Source organism: Piliocolobus tephrosceles, chromosome 6 (genome assembly GCF_002776525.5).
Source record: "Piliocolobus tephrosceles isolate RC106 chromosome 6, ASM277652v3, whole genome shotgun sequence".
NCBI lineage: Eukaryota > Metazoa > Chordata > Mammalia > Primates > Cercopithecidae > Piliocolobus > Piliocolobus tephrosceles.
The window spans coordinates 107749712-107766084 of NC_045439.1; the positions used below are offsets into that span (position 1 = coordinate 107749712).

At 44.3% G+C, this 16373-nt stretch overlaps 1 protein-coding gene across 4 annotated transcripts in view; it reads right to left on the bottom strand.

Annotated features, from left to right (window-relative positions):
* Positions 1–738: 738 nt before the first annotated feature.
* LIPC (lipase C, hepatic type) overlaps positions 739–16373 on the bottom strand; it is a 161169-nt gene continuing 145534 nt past the window's right edge. For all 4 annotated transcript variants that reach the window (XM_023228616.1, XM_023228617.1, XM_026455074.1 and 1 more), the window contains 3 exons: positions 8581–8698; positions 5829–6047; positions 739–897 (listed from right to left, as the gene is read on the bottom strand). In XM_023228616.1, the coding sequence (XP_023084384.1) occupies positions 786–897; positions 5829–6047; positions 8581–8698 (449 nt within the window). In that variant the 3' untranslated portion in view covers positions 739–785. The remainder of the gene's footprint in view (positions 898–5828; positions 6048–8580; positions 8699–16373) is intronic.

A 16373-nucleotide genomic window follows, 5' to 3' on the forward strand; every position in this document is an offset into this window, starting at 1 on the left:
GGCTCACTGCAAGCTCCGCCTCCTGGGTTCACGCCATTCTCCTGCCTCAGCCTCCCAAGTAGCTGGGACTACAGGCGCTCGCCAACACGCCCGGCTAATTTTTTTGTATTTTTAGTAGAGACGGGGTTTCACCGTGATCTCGATCTCCTGATCTGGTGATCCACCCGCCTCGGCCTCCCAAAGTGCTGGGATTACAGGCGTGAGCCACCGCACCCGGCGTTTTAGTAGAATTCTACTTGTAAGTGTTTGGTTCTGTGAAATCATTATATGATTTGTATAACTATTAGAATAATTTTAATTTTTTCTTCTTTTATGAACTGTATTGTCTTAAAGGGTATGCATTTTGGTATACACAACTAGTGGTGATGCATTAGAATTTTGCTTTATTGAAGCACTAGTTACCTAATAAAAAGTATCTTTCTAGCATGGTTCAAAAACTGGTCAGAATAAACTAGCAAGGACGTGTGGGAAACTTGACTTAATTATAAAAGACATTGTAAATTAGAACAACAGATCTAAACCGGCTCTTGCATTTGTACTTATTTGCATATATTAACATTTAACCATAGATAAAATTGGGAACTTTTTGGTTGTACTAATACTGGAAAATAGTTATATCATTTTGAAAAGCTCAGTTTATGAGAGTGAAACATACCCCCCTTAAATGTAAACTTTATTCAAGCTTTATGTGAGATTCTTTATGTAATTTTGGCTTCTAAATAAGGCAACCATTCCAGATAAGGAGTAAGATTCATTTATTGTTTCCACGGGGTCTTCAATAAATCTCATCTGATCTTTCGCTTTGATGTTTTAGACTTTATTTCACATTTCACGAAGATTTTTTCCTGGGTTGGGCGAAGTTGTAGATCATCTGTGTTTTCTGAGCAAAATGTCATTCTGAATAGAAAACAGAAAGCAAACACAGCATTATGTTTTAGGTGGAGCTTATTGAAGTGTTTCATCCTTTAGCAAATTCCACTCAATTTGTGTAAGGCATGTGATGTCTTTTTAAAAATGAGATTCTTATGTTCGCAAATATTTTTGTAACTTCAGAGAAAAACAAAACCCAAGTCAGTGAAAGCAATCAGAGTAAGACTTCCTGGGGTTCTACACTAGGGTGATTTCGGTTCTGTAAGAAGGAAAGTCCTGGGGCAGCCCTCCTTTGTTCTCTCATATGACAGCTCACCTAAGATTTGAGGGTGACTGTTGCTTCCTTGACCATATTTGCCTTGACTTCAGGGCAAACATTTCTAGTTCCTCAACCCTTCCTCCTAAGGCAGGCTTACCTCCCCAGCCTTCCCTCTGTGGGCAAGCTCCAGTTTGTCAATGCTGTTCTTAAAGCTCCATGGCATGAGGTCACTGTCATTGGTTTCTGCCTGGCTCAGCCCTGTAAGCCCTGCCCCTTCCTGTTATTAGAGCTGACATTGTCCACTAAAGAGGACACCACCATGTGCTTTGGAAACAACAACTAGACTGCTTCGGCCATTGGCCTGGCCCGAGATAATAATTTTGTGTTACTAATTCCAATTGCATCTGTTAAATATTTATCTATAGGTATATCTGTAGAAAAATTCTAGTTTGTTATTTCTTTCTTCTTTGAATTGCATCTAAGGTCAAGCCTTTACTAAACTGGACTCTTAAAATTTAAAAATACTATGAGTAATTTGTGAATGCATTCTTGAAAATTCAAATGGTAAAGGAATAAATGAAGCCAAATAGTAAAGAACCTCTTCGCCATCGGCCTTCACTAACATCACTCCCCTCTCTACATTTATGGTTTGGTTTATGCATTTCCAGACTTGTTCCTATGCATTTACACATATATTGAGTGGTATCATATTGTATATGTTTTCCTGCAGTTTTTCCTTGGTACCAGAAAATGGCACTCAGAAACCTGCTCGTATCAGTATGTAGAAGCCTATTTCACTTTTTTCATCTGCTGCATGACATTCCATTTTAAGGATGTACCACAGTGCATTTTCCTACTGTTAGACAGTAAGATTTTCTCAAGAATGTACTGTTTACTTATTATGTATGCTATTTATTTAATAGTACTGCAACAAACATTCTGTACATATGTATTCATATATAGCCTTTGTGCCTATTTTGATTATGTGCACAGATAATCCAGAAAGACCACAAGATACCTAGAAATAAAATTCTGGCTCAAAGTGGTATGCATATTTAAAATTGTGATAATGTACACTTCGTGAGACCAAGGACTCTGTCTGTTCACTATTTTTTTTTTTTTTTTTTTGAGACGGAGTCTTGCTCTGTCACCAGGCTGGAGTGCAGTGGCAAGATCTCAGCTCACCACAGTCTCCGCCTCCCGAGTTCAAGCGATTCCTCTGCCTCAGCCTCCCAAGCAGCTGGGATTATAGGCATGCGCCACCACGGCCGGCTAATTTTTTGTATTTTAGTAGATGGGGTTTCACCATGTTGGCCAAGATGGTCTCGATCTCCTGACCTCGTGATCCATCTGCCTTGGGCTCCCAAAGTGCTGGCATTACAAGCGTGAGCCACCGTGCCCGGCCTGTCTGGTCACTATTATACATCTGGTGTCCACAACAGCGTCTGGCATAAGGTAGGTACTCACTAAACATTAGTTGTTGAATGAAATTCCCCTACAAAATGCCTGTAATTTACACTCTCACTAATAGTGTATGAGAATGCCCGTTTCTCCACATCTTTACTAACTCTGGATGCTGTCTATTTTTGAATTCCTGCCAAACGAATGAGTAACCCGTGACAATTTCATTGATTTTTATTTTGCATTGATATGAGTACTGTGGAAATTGAATGTCTTCTCCTTAGTTTTAGCCAGTTATTATACTTGGTCTTGCTGGGCGGCCAATAGTTTCTTCTTCCTCTTCACCATCTCCACAACCCTACTCATCCCTGGCTTTGTGCCTTTGGGGGAAGAAAACCACCTTCCACTGAATTTCTTCCATGGAGGCACAGAGCAAGTTACCTAACCTACTTCTTTTCCCCCTTGCACTTAGCAGCGATATTAAGAGTGTAGAGTCTAATCTTTCCATCCCGATTCTGGGATTTGGGTCTGCAAAAGGCACTAAAAAATTGGTAGTTGTTATTAGTGACATGAAATGTATGTTATGATTCTCATTTATCACTGAACAACTGAGTCTTGAAGAGTGAAGTTATTGTTTGAGGCTACACAGATTGTGAGCAGTGAAGTTAAAACGGGAGTTTAGGGCTGGCTGACACTGGAGTCCATCTGATCCTGCCAGCCATATTGCTTTGCTGGCTGCCTGTCTTCCTGGGAACACCTCTTGGCCTCCTTAAAGCGTGCTGCAGCGCAACCCCGAATGTACCGGTCTGAACTTTCTTCTTAGACTTCCTGGGTTGTGTAATCCTGGACTCTCACTATTCAAAGTGTGGTCCGTGGACCCGCAGCAACAGCATTGCCTGGTCGCTTGTTAGAAATGCAGAACATCAGGCTCACCCCAGACTCACTAAAGCAGAACCTGCATTTTAACAGGATTCCCAGATGCTTTGTATGCTCGTGAAAGTTTGAGAAGCCCTGCGATGGACCACACCGTTAGTAAAATTAATTCATCTTATTTTCCCGGTTAGGTCCTGCAGTTTATTTCTACCAAGAGCCAAAACTCAGATTTGTGTGTGTGTGTGTGTTCTCCAATAGTACCTGGTACTGTGTATACACAGAGGAGGCACTCAGTATTTACAACCTAAAAAAAATTATAGCTCCCATGACCCCCATGCCCCGACGCCTTTTTAGCAGTAACTCCTATAGCCCTAAGGATGAGTTTGATGCATATATATGTTAATGTCCAGCACTGCAACTCTACTAGATTAGACTGAGAAAATTCGGATTAATGGAACCAAAACTAATGGAAGAAAGAACTGTTGGAAACAGCACACCCTCAACAAATGGGTAATAAATTGAACAAATCCCAGTCAAATCTGGACTGGGACAATTTTGAGCAATGTCCTCAAGCTGTGTAACTTCTGTGAACCTCAGGTTCCTAACCTGCACAGCCAATGCTGCCCATTTCAGGGTCACAGCAAAGATCACATGAGATCAATGCCATGGAGCACCTGGTTCAATGCCCACCATGTGTGGGAGCCCTGGAAGCGCCAGGCCCCTCCCTCTCCTCATTTCTTCTTCCGTACCACATGGGTGTGCCCCAGTGGAGAGGGTAATGTTGTGCTTTAGACAACCTTTCAGGTCAAGCCACATGGGATTGTCAGGGTGAGCAGCCACCAAAACTGAGGAATTACTCTCCAGCTAAGAGCACATGGGCAGGGTCAGAGCTCAGAAGCAGCACTGCTCCAATGGGCCAAAGAGTCATGTGAGAAGAGCTCAGTGCAGAAGAGGAACAAGCAGTTTAATCTTTCCAGATTGATCACGTTGGGAGATCTGTTGGCAGACGGCAGAGTATGCTCTTAGTAACTGCCAGGATTTTGCACCCCAGGGAGATAAAATCTCAGAGTGTGGTTGTGTAAGGGACTTGGGGGCAGACATCTGCCACAGGCCGGCTCCTGGCAGTGAAACCCAGGGGGTGAGGGAAGAGGGTAGTTCAGAGGTTAGAAGCCTGCTTGTTTTCCGCCTCTATGAAGACAAGCCGAAGAGAAACATGGCCTTCGCGACAAGGAAGGTGGGAGAGGAGAGACCGTGTCCTGAATAGAGAAGGGCAGAGAGAGGAGAGGGCCCAGGGATGCCTGGAATTCTGCCATGGAGAACCACGGATGACAGAAAAGCACAGTCGCTATGGCAGGGTGTGCTGGTGGGCAGCCCCTTGCTCTGCTGCGAGGACTTCAGGGGCGCTGGAGCGTCCTTCCTTTTCTTTTTTTTGTTTTTCTTTTTTTTTTGAGATGGAGTCTCTCTCTGTGCAGTGCCACGATCTCGGCTCACTGCAACCGCCACCTCCTGGGTTCAACCAATTCTCCTGCCTCAGTCCCCTGAGTAGCTGGGACTACCAGCGTGTGCCACCACGCCCAGCTAATTTTTGTATTTTTGTACAGACAGGGTTTCACCATGTTGGCCAGGCTGGTCTTGAACTCCTGACCTCAGGCGATCCACCCACCTAGGCCCCCCAAAGTGCTGGGATTACAGGTGTGAGCCACCACGCCCAGCCCCGTCCTTCCTTTTGTTTGCTCCCCACCCCAACTCCTTCATATCCCTGGAGACTTTGGGGCCACAGGAGATGTTAAATCAAACACAGCAGCATTTCTTAAGGGTGACCCATTGTTCCACATTGGAATTTCTTAGGGCTGTTATTCAACAACAGGCATCCTAGACCCCTTCCCAAGCCCACCATGAATCTGCAGGTAGGTCCAGGAATTCTGCAAGTGTGTTTGACTTCCCAGCGATTCTTTGGCATCTGACATTTGAAAGATACCACCACAGGGAGGGAGATACATTGAGATTTTTGAGATTGTGATCTGTTAAGAGTGTTTCTTTGGGCAAACAACAAAAAAGAGATGTTGCATCTAGCACAGCACCTTGGAGCGGCAGCACTGACATCACCTGGTGATTCACCTGCACTGAAGCTTGAGAAGCCTCGGGCTAGTGTGGCGGTTCTCAGGTTCCAGGGGCAGGCAGCGTTAGCCACGGGCAGTGGGGAGACGCTGGTGTGGGATTCAAAGACCTGGGTGTGAATCCTTGTCCTGGCACCTACGGCTGTGTAAAGTTGGGATAGTCACTTCACCTTTCTGAGCTTCTATACTCCATCACTAGGGCCTCATAATACTCACTGCACATGATGAACATGAGTATTAAATTGTGAAACTGCCTGGCACAAGTGGGTGCTTAATAGACGTTAGTAGGAGATTGAATCAGCAGTCACCTTTGCTGGGTTTCTCCTGCTTTAACTCTGATCGTCTTCAGAACAAGGCCTGGGTGGCGGGGCGCTGTGCTCCATGGGATGATGGTCTGGACCGTGTTCCAGACATTGGCCCACACTGCACTGCTTTCCCACTTGAACTTGATCATGATCAGCTCACCGATATCCACATCCAGCGTGATAAGAAAGGAATATGTTTTATTACTAGCAATTCCTTTGCCCCTTGAACACACAAAGAAAATCAGACACAGTCAGTTTAGTTGTAACAGCAAAGTGACGGTCACACACATTCAGGATGTGTTATGTTTCCCTGAATGACTTGGGATTTTTGCTGCATTTCCCAAACTAGCGTTCAACAGACTATTGATAGAGCTAGCAGTAGGTGTGCCAGGATAAAAAAGAGATTTCCAGATAATAAAATTGGGAAAACTATACTATTTTCTGTGTTAACACGTCAAAGGGGCTCTAAGAAGTGCCGCTATAACAAACCTAGTTAACTTTCTCTGGCTTAGCTTCTAGGAAGAAGCTTCCTTGGAGACAGAGGGGCTTTGGCAATGGCGTCCAGACAGTTAGTTCAGCTTTCTGTAGGTTTAACATAGTATGCCTACACCATGCACTCTCTCCCACGTAATGCTCCTCCCCTCATATAAATAGAAACCTCTATTAAAACAGTGAGGCATAACAGTAGTAGAAAAACGACACATAAAAAGGATGCACCCATTTAGAGCAAGATTTAAATGCAGACTCTGAGGTATCGTTATCAGCTTTAGTCACTAATCTCCAAGACATTAAAATATCCCAATGTTGACAGAATAGCGAGATGCCCTTTCTGCTCTTGAGAACTATCCCCTGGGAGAGATTTTTGGCTGTGCAGAGGCAGCACTGGATTTAGGGCGAGGTAGGTGGATGGAGGGGTCCCTTGTGTGGCTTGGCATAGCTCTTCCTGAGTATGCTGTTAAGAATTGTTTAGGAATCCCCTTGCCCTGCCAGGTTGTGAGCATCCAGAGGCTGGGGTCCTCTGTATCCTTAGGTAGGTGTTGGACAGAGCACCAACAAATGCTTGCTGAAGGACTGAATCAGTGTGATGATCAGAGATCCAAAGCTGGGGGCAATTTTCGGGAAGCTCAGGACCATCCTGGAGTGGGTAAGAGGCTAGTGTCACTTCCCAGGGAGAGTCCACACTGAGGGCGGAGAGGCCAGAGAGGCTGGGGAGCCTCAGAGCGAGCAGGGGGATAACAGGGTGAAGGACAGATGGGGAGGCTGGCAGAGCAGGCTGATTGAAATTGGAAATCTGTGCCAAGTCAAAAGATACCACTTTAATTTCTGGGTTATGAACTCGCTGGAAAGGCTCTTGGGACCTTCTTGGGAACGCCTGCTCTGCCCCTCACCACTCGCCTCTGCACTGCAGGCCCTGGTGGGGCCATCTCTGGTTTCCCTGTCTATTCAGCCCACAGTGCATAACATTGAGCAGGTGGTGGGACCTGGAGAGGCTGAGGAGGGACTTGAGCGTCTGGGCTTGGGTGAATGTCCTGTCTGACCAGGATGGCTATGTGGGATGGGCTGTGTTTACTAAAGGGGTTGTTTCTGAAGCACCAAATATTTATTTATGTTCACAAAAAGAACCAAACACTAAGAGTCGATTTGTGGACCAAGAGTTTTCTGCTTAGGTAAGAGCTAGCTCAGGTAGTATCTGGTACCTACCACAGTGCCCTGCACGGTGATTGGTGCTCAAATGCTCAAGCCTGTGTAAACTAAAAATAAAATTCCAAGCCCCCCAACCATCTGAATGGACCCCTCCTCTCGGCCAAGGGCATTCCAAAGTTAATCTGAAAAACAAGTTCAAGGCCATGGTGGGAAGCGGAGGTGGGACATGCCTCGTTGTACTCTCCTCCCTTTGGAATCCAGGCACAACTGACCAGCATTAACATTAAAACCCAGATTTTAAGACTGATGAAGCAGACTTTTTGTAGCAATAAGACACCAAATTCCAGCCAGAGTCTAGTATAGCATCACATGACAGACAGCAGGTCCTGAAAGAAATTAAACGATTTTACCCTAAAATATATTTCTTTGACGTATTTGGAAAGGGCCCTGAACAGCTGTCTCTTGGGGGGAAAATCCACATTCTGTAGAGAATTCCCTTCCCTTTCCAGGTCTTTTCACTGATCCAGGAGGAAATTAACTAAGTCTGGCACCTTTTTAAGTCTGATAAGAAACATTTACAATCAATTCTCTCTGCTACCTGGAGGCTTCATCTGCATAATAAGAACCTTAGTCTCCACAACCCCTTATCTTAATTCAGACACTCCCTTCTATTGATTATATATCTTTAGATAAACTCATTCAACCAATGCCAATCAGAAAATCTTTGGATGCACCCATGACGTGGAAATTCCCCTGCACCCCCAACCCCAGACCACTTTGAGTTGTCCTGCCTTTCTGGACCAAACCAGTGTACATCTTACAAGTACTGATTGATGTCTTATATCTTCCTATAATGTATAAAACCAAGCTGTAGCCTGACCACCTTGGATACAGGTCACCAGGACCTCCTGAGGCTGTGTCATGGGCATGTCTTTAACCTTGGCAAAATAAACTTCTAAATTGATTGAGACGTGTCTCAGATACTTTTTGGTTTACATCTGGAATAAAGTAGTGGTAGCTGGCCTGACTCTTGGAAATTACAAAGTCCATTTATACTCTTGCAAGAAAAATAAGCTTGTCATCACCCTAGGGTGCTACACCTCCTACTCACAGAGTGATGGGAATTTTCTGCATTTTCTCTTTTGTTCCGAGTAGTGACATGGTAAAAGTTGTTTGTATTGGTGTCTCAGTTTGGTTGATGAACTGGATCTTGAACTGGTAATGATAAACTAGAGAGAGGGAGAGAGAAAGAGAGAGAGAATGTAAGCAGGACTTTTCAATTTAAAAATCTCTTATTTCTTAAAATTTAAACATGTAGAGGGAAAAGTTTGGATAGATAGATATCAAAATGTTAACAACATTTTTTTTTTTTTGCTCCTGAATGGTGGTTTATCTTCTTGTTTTTCCTTCTCTGTATTTCCTAAATGTCTACACAGGACTTATATTGTGTTTGTAATGTAATAATGATAAATATTCACCAACAAAAGGTGGCAGAATAGGAGTATAGGATATCTGACATTCTCATTGATTTCTAGATGCAAGTTCTGTTGTAATATTTCATGTGTTTGGCGACGGTCTCCTTCTGTAAATCAAAGAATATATGCCTGTTAGGCATTTGACAAGGCAAGAGGGAACACATTGCCATTTTACACTATTGCTGCTGTCTGATGGGGTGTGTTTCAGGGTGGGGCAGAGCTCCAGCTAAGAAATATATGCCCTAGTGACCAAATATTTATATTCTGGGGCAGTTCCTGGAAACAAGCTCTGTGAGGTTCAATGAGTGTATTTCCTAATAGAAATAACATAACTCTAGTTCTAGAACTTAGGCCTAGAAGCTTTCTATTTTATCAAATGTCCAGAATCAGAATGTCCTCCTACTGATGGATTGGTTGGAAGAGGATAATTTATTTTATTCTTCTTTACCAAATACAGTCTACATTTAGTTATTGAAAGCAAATGGCTTACTATTAGACAGGCATTGTTAAATACATTGCATCATTAAATGTTAAATACATTCTTGCATTGTTGAATACATTGCAACATCTCATTTCCTTATCACAACCCTACGATGTAGGCATTGTTATTATCACCCCCGTTTTATAAATAAGAAAACTGGAGCTCAGATAGATGTGCTCAAGGTCAAATAGCAGCATCTGTGCTCTTAGCCTCCCTCACCCTAGATGGTGTTGGCTTAGCTTGCATGGTGGCACAGCTATGGAGCTGTTTTGAAAATTATCCTACCTCATTCCAAAATGGCTGATTACTGCTTGGACTTCTTTCTCTTGTCTCCATATTCTCCCCGGTGGATTCCCCAGGGTTGGATACAGGGTCCAGCTTCCAGACCAGGATTGGCTTTTGTTTTGTTTTGGGTTTTCTTTTTTTTTTTGAGACAGGGTCTCTCTCTGTCACTCAGGCTGGGGTTCAGTGCCACCTCGGCTCACTGTAGCCTTGACCTACTGAGCTCTCTTGTCTCCATATTCTCTAAGTATCTACAGGGTTCTAGCTCCAAGATTGCAAACAGGCTTAATATGGAATGTTAATTCCATTTGATTGATAATAACTGCCTACAGCCCTGTGTTGAGATGGATTCTGAGGCCATGTCCAGGCTTGTGGCAAGATGAGTGTCTGGCTTGGGCAAAGGATAAGGGATTTATGGAATTCTTGCTGTGTATTTTCCTTTCCTGTTTAGACAGTGGTTAATCCATGAATCCTAACAGTGCCTTGCACACAATAGTGCTTAATAAACTTTTGTGTGATGAATGAACTGATGGTTTGCTTGGGGGGTGACGTATCACAATGCACATTAACATCTAACAAGATGGAAATCACCCATGAGGATTCAAGACCTGAGTTTCAAGCTTTGTCATAGGAGAATTTTAAAAAATTAGATCATGGTAACTAGCCACTTGACCATCCATTCTTTGTACCTAGCATGTGGAAATTCATCTCTTCATTGATCAATCTACTAACTCTTAAGTGGTACCATTTCTACTGGAGGTAGGTAGCTATACAGCAAGCCCAGCAGAGGGGATTGCCAATGCTGTATTGCTAACACATCAGCTCCAGTGTCCTGGTAGGCCGGTAGTGCTGAGTTTCTACATTACACAGTCCTATCCTTGGCGTAAACTAATCTTCCCATTTGGATTTTGCGTTTAATTTGCTCATGTGAGTGGGGATATCTCTTGGGTTTACCAAAGGGGTTATCTCTGAAGCACCAAATGTTTATTTAGGTTCACAACAAGAGGCAAATACTGAGAGTTGATTTGTTGGCCAAGAGTTTTCTGCTTTAGGTAAGAGCTAGCTCAGGTAGTATGTGATACCTACTACAGTACCCTATACACCAGTGGTCCCTAGCGTTTTGGGCACCAGGGATGGGTTTCATGGAAGACAGTTTTTCCATGGACTGGTGTGGGGCAGGGAGGATGGCTTTGGGATGAAACTGTTCCACCTCAGATCATCAGGCATTAGATTCTCATAAGGAGTGCACAACCTAGATCCCTAGCATGTGCAGTTTACAATGGGGTTTGTGTTCCTGTGAGAATCTTATGCCACCACTGCTCTGAGAGGAGGCGGAGCTCAGGTGGTGATGCTTGATCACCCGCTGCTCACCTCTGGCTGTGAGGCCCAGATCCTAATGGCTCACAGTCCGTGGCTCGGGGGTTGAGGACCCCTACTGTAATACAATAGATGCTCACATCCTGCTATAATACTCAAATCCTGTTGTAATACAATAGATGCTCAAATCCCAAGCCTGGAATGAAGTAATTTGATGCCCTCAAGATGGCAAAAGATGCTGTGGGTGAGCAGTAAGAAAAGAGCTGGCTAGGCACGGTGCCTCACACCTGTAATCCCAGCACTTTGGGAGGCTGAGGTAGGTGATCATGAGGTCAAGAGATTGGGACCACCTTGGCCAACATGGTGAAACCTCGTCTCTACTAAAAATACACAAATTGGCCAGGCGTGGTGGCAGGTGCCTGTAGTCCCAGCTAGTTGTTAGGCTGCGGTAGGAGAATTGTTTGAACCTGGGAGGCGGAGGTTGCAATGAGCCAAGATTGCACCACTGCACTCCAAACTGGATGACAGAGCGAGACTCTGTTTCCAAAAAAAAAAAAAAAAAAAAAAAAGAAAAGAGCTACAGGCCCAAGTCCTGGGAAAGGTCCCTAAACTCTTGGGTGGCACCACTGGAGAGAGGGACTTAGCCCGTCACCCCAGAAGCCTCTGGAGACGTCTTACACTATTTGGGGGTTGTCAAGGAAACCCTGTAACAAGTGAACAGTCTTATAAAGTCAAACTGAGACAAAAAGGACAGTTCTTTCCAAAGACAGTTTCCAAAGAAAGAACTTTCCAAAGTGGGGGAGGGGGTAAGATGTGGGAGGACTGGCCTTGGGTTAACCTCCTTATGAGTAGTCAGGACATCTTCCAGAGAACTCAAGGAACACGCACAGTAACCGATCTTCAATTCAGTTTAATATGATACGTATTAATTGGAAGTCAACTGTGTGTTCAGCCCAGTGTTAAATGCAAGTAAAAGCATATAATGGCAGTATGCATGGCAATAACATTGGCTAATATCTATTTTGGCTTTTGCCAGGTGCTTTGCATCTGTCATCTCACTTAACCCTCAAACAAATACTATTATTATGTCATTTTAGAGAAGAGGAGACTGAAGCGCAGAGAAGTTAAGTGACTTTTCTGGGATCACACAGCTGGTAAGTAGTATATGGCTGGGGCGTCAGCTCTCACAACCTGACCCCAGAACTTAAACTTCTACATCTTTTATACCCAGGACCACTAGCTTTATATACTCTAAGGAAAAAGCTGAATTGTGGAAAGAGATTTAACTTAAAAAATGTCATAACATTTGTTTAAAAATAAACTGAAAACACCTGAAATATTCAGTAATAGAGGGATGGCTATGAACTAATAATAGCAATTATGATAACTACCACTTAGCTCTTCACCATGTCCCAGACATTGAGCTAATAGTTTCACATAATTATCTCATTTCTCTTTACAACAACTTTATAAGATGCCTACTTTATCTTCCCTCCCACATCATTTTACAAAGGAAGCAGCTGAGGCTCAGAAAAAGTTAACTAGCTTGTCGTTGTCACGTGGCTAATAACTGATGAAGCTGCAATTAGAAGTTAGTCTGCTGATTCTCAGTTCATCGTCCCAAACATGTGATTTACTCTTATGAAGCCATTAAAAACTATTTTTGGAATGATTTCAATGCTTATGAAAGAAGTGAAGAAGAAAACAAAAACAAAAAAACACAGGCTATGAAATTGTCTAGTGTGAGACCAACTCTGCAAAACAGAATGTGTAGAAGTAGGGGAATTCACAAAAAATATTAACAGTGCTTATCTGTGGAGAGGGCAGAGTGGTCATTTTTATTCTCTTTATGTTCTTCTGTAAGTTTCATGTTTTTTGCAGTAAACATGTATTCTAATTGGAATCCTATTGGAAAAAGAAAGAGCTTTTACAAGTATTGAAAAAGAAGAAAAAGAGAACTAGAAGCTGCAGTCCTTTGTGGCCTCTGCCTTGTCTCATGGGCATCTGTGTCCATGTCTTATCTCCCCAAAGGCAGTCTCAGAACCACACTATTGCTTGTACCTCCACAAGGGCACAGCACACACCAGGCATCCAAGGAGTGCTTAATAGGCTCTCTGAGTGAAGAACGACATGGATATATAACTGCATTAAAGACATCAAGAATGAGAAAATAGCTTCCGTTTTTTGAGATCCTACTATGCGTCAAGCTACATACTAAGTGTTTTACATACATCATTTTTGTCCTCATAACAAGCTAAATAACGATGCCCTGCTGGGTCGTGTCCATCTGCTCCCTCTACCCCAGCTGTCCTCATCCACTCTGCCCTCCGCTGCTCAGCTCTGAGCCCCAGGATGGGATCCCTTCGGCTGCATCTGCCAGGCTCCCTCATGGATTGGTTTCTGGTTGGGTGTGACCACTGGAGGGAGAGGCACTAGCAGGAGGTCAGGGCGGAGTACAGAGGCAGGGGCGTTTCCCTCTGCTCCCCCATGCTCTGGAGCCTGACTGTGCAGTCACTGCCCTCCCACGATTAGCAGCAGCCCCTCCTCCACGGCTCCGGTTCTCCCACAGCCAGTCCCTTCCCTGGCTCCATCCATCCTGCTGTTAGAGGCAGGGAGCAGCCTCAGTCCTTGTTGGTTTCCTTAACACTGTCCACCGCTCTGTAAGGAGTCCCACTTGCTTTCTTCAACTGATCTAGGCCAGTGGAGTCCTGTTTTCTGCGGAGACCTAGGCTGACACAGTGTTAATTATCCTAGTGAATATAAATAAGGAAATGGAGGTTTGGAGACCTATAGTTATCCAGGTAGTTCAGTGGAGCAGGATTAAAAGCCAGGTGCGTCTAATTCCAAAAGACCCTTTCTATACCGCCTGCTGTTTTGGTTCTGCAAGCTGAGTCTGTCCCTTGAAAGCAAATGGCCAACAGCCCCTGAAGAAAAGTTGTGGTTCAACACCTGCTTCCAATGAAGCTACCAAGACCAAGTGCCTGCCAGCTCTGAGACCTTGACATCCATCCTGGGCTATCGCTGCCACAGAGGATGCTCTCCTGTCCCCTAAACGTCTGGCCCCTGAGCCGGGGAAAATGTTTCATGTCCTTGTCTTGGCGATACACTTTTTCTTCCCTTTTCCTTAAATTGTGAGTAGGAGGAGATTGATTTCTGCATTTAAGATGCTACGATTCCACGATTTTGGGAGAAGGTGCTTGTGTAAAACTCGAGTCAGCTTTAGAGGATCCAAAGTCCCCTTTAGCTTGCACATCCTATGAATGAGAATTGCCTATCTCCGCAACATGTGTCCCTAGAGTAGCACCTCAGGAGGGTGGAACCTGCCAAGGTGTGTGGGCTGTGAGGAGCCAAGCCAGCATGCTTTCTGAGGCTCACGAGGGAATGGGCTGTGGACAGAACCTGCACTGATGGCTGAGGCACCCTTGAGTTTGCAGGAGCACTCCTGAGAAGCTCCATGTCTGCATAGGGAATCTTGTGTGACTGCACATTTTTAGAGAAATCTTTAAATGAAATTAACTTTAAATATAAATGAGTCTTTCATGCTGAGAACTAGTTCCTCCTCCTCCTCCTCCTGCTGCTCCTCCTCCTTCTCCTTCTTCCTCCTCCTCTTTTGTAGAGATGAGGTCTCCCTATGTTGCTCAGGCTGGTCTCAAAATCCTAGGCTCACACTATCCTCCTGCCTTGGCCTCCCAAAGTGTTGGGATTACAGGTGTGAGCCACCACACCCGGTCCTAATCATTTACTCTTATTTGGATTTTTGTAAGTGTTTTTCTTTAAAAAAGAGAAGAAAAGACAATTTGCCTGTCATTCTACCCTGCCACCCCCAACACAATGATGCTATTACAAAGATTAAGGAAAAAAGTTGAGTGATTTTGCTCATTTTACCTTATGACATGTTTAATATGGACATTAAAAAATGATTTGGGGAAAATGCTTTTGAACCTGTGACTGCAAAGAGACCAGTACAACATACTCCCAAGTTCTGGCAGCAGAAATTATTTCAGGTCTTAAAGATGAAAGGCGTGAAATAGCCCACTGACCTCGAATGTGACCAGGGAAACTCCATCTAGAGCGGAAATCTGAGGCCTCCGGAGAGTCTCCTCACTAGGAAAAATCCTGGATTGTAACCCTGTGTGGACCCTGCTGGTGCCATTTAAAAAAGAAAAACTTATATTTCTTTTCACAAGATCAGGTTATTGAATTTATGAAAGAGAATATATTTCTCTCTATTTTTTGCCTCCCAGAAACAATGATTCTGAATCATTAGATGTGGGCTCTGGGAGATATTATGACTGTCTCTGCAAACATCAAAGAGGGCTTTTTTTTTCCCCCGCAGTGTATGAACTTCTCTCATGGAGATGGTAGGAATGAGACCTCTTGTGTTTTCTCCAAGCTCAGAAGGCTTGTTCCTAGACCCGAAATGCCTCTAACTCAGAGGGAAGCTGAAGGTCATAGGACTGAGTCACCCAGGATGGTGTTGTCCAGGGTGTTGCTGCACAAAGAAGGCAGCCAGTGCCAGCAAGGCTGAATGAAAGTGAATTAACTCAGAGCAGGTGCAAGTGAAGAAGAAAAAGGGAAAGTGATTTTGTAAACCTTTGTTTATAATACCTGTATGTGTATGTATTTTCGTGGCCACATTTGGGTTTTAACAGTATAGTCCCATTTAAGTGATGCCCTGAAGTCATGAGACTGGATGCCTGCCCCTTTCTTTTTTAAATTAAATTGAATTTTTTTGAAACAGGATCTCACTCTGTCACCCAGGCTAGAGTGCAGTGGCACCATTATGGCTCACTGCAGCCTTGACCTTCTGGGCTTAAGCAATCCTCCTGCAGCCTCCCAAGTAGCTGGGACTACAGACATGCGCCACTCTATCTAGCTAATTTTTAATTCTTTTGTAGAGATGGGGTCTTGTTTTGTTGCCCAAGCTCGTCTTGAACGCCTGGGCTCAAGTGATCCTCCCACCTTGGCCTCCCACAGTGTGGGGACTTCAGGCGTGAGCCACCATGCCTGGCCAATGCCTGCCCCTTCTGTGGGGGTCTGTTGCTGTCTGTGAGTGGTGGAGACTGGGGAGTGTCTGTGTGTGGCCAGGACTGTTGTGCTGACTGGCATCCTGTTGCCAGCTCTTTATGCTGTGGGTGGAATAAGGGTCCTCAATGGATAGACAGAGCCCAGGGGGTTTGAGTCCTCTCTGTCGCCTGCTACCTTGTAATCTTGAGACCACATCGCCTCTCGGGGGCTCGATTTCCTCATCTGTGAATGCGGATTAAAAACTCTCTTGTAGTGTCGTTGTAAGAGTGTGATAAAATGGCCGGGCGCGGTGGCTCAAGCCTGTAATCCCAGCACTTTGGG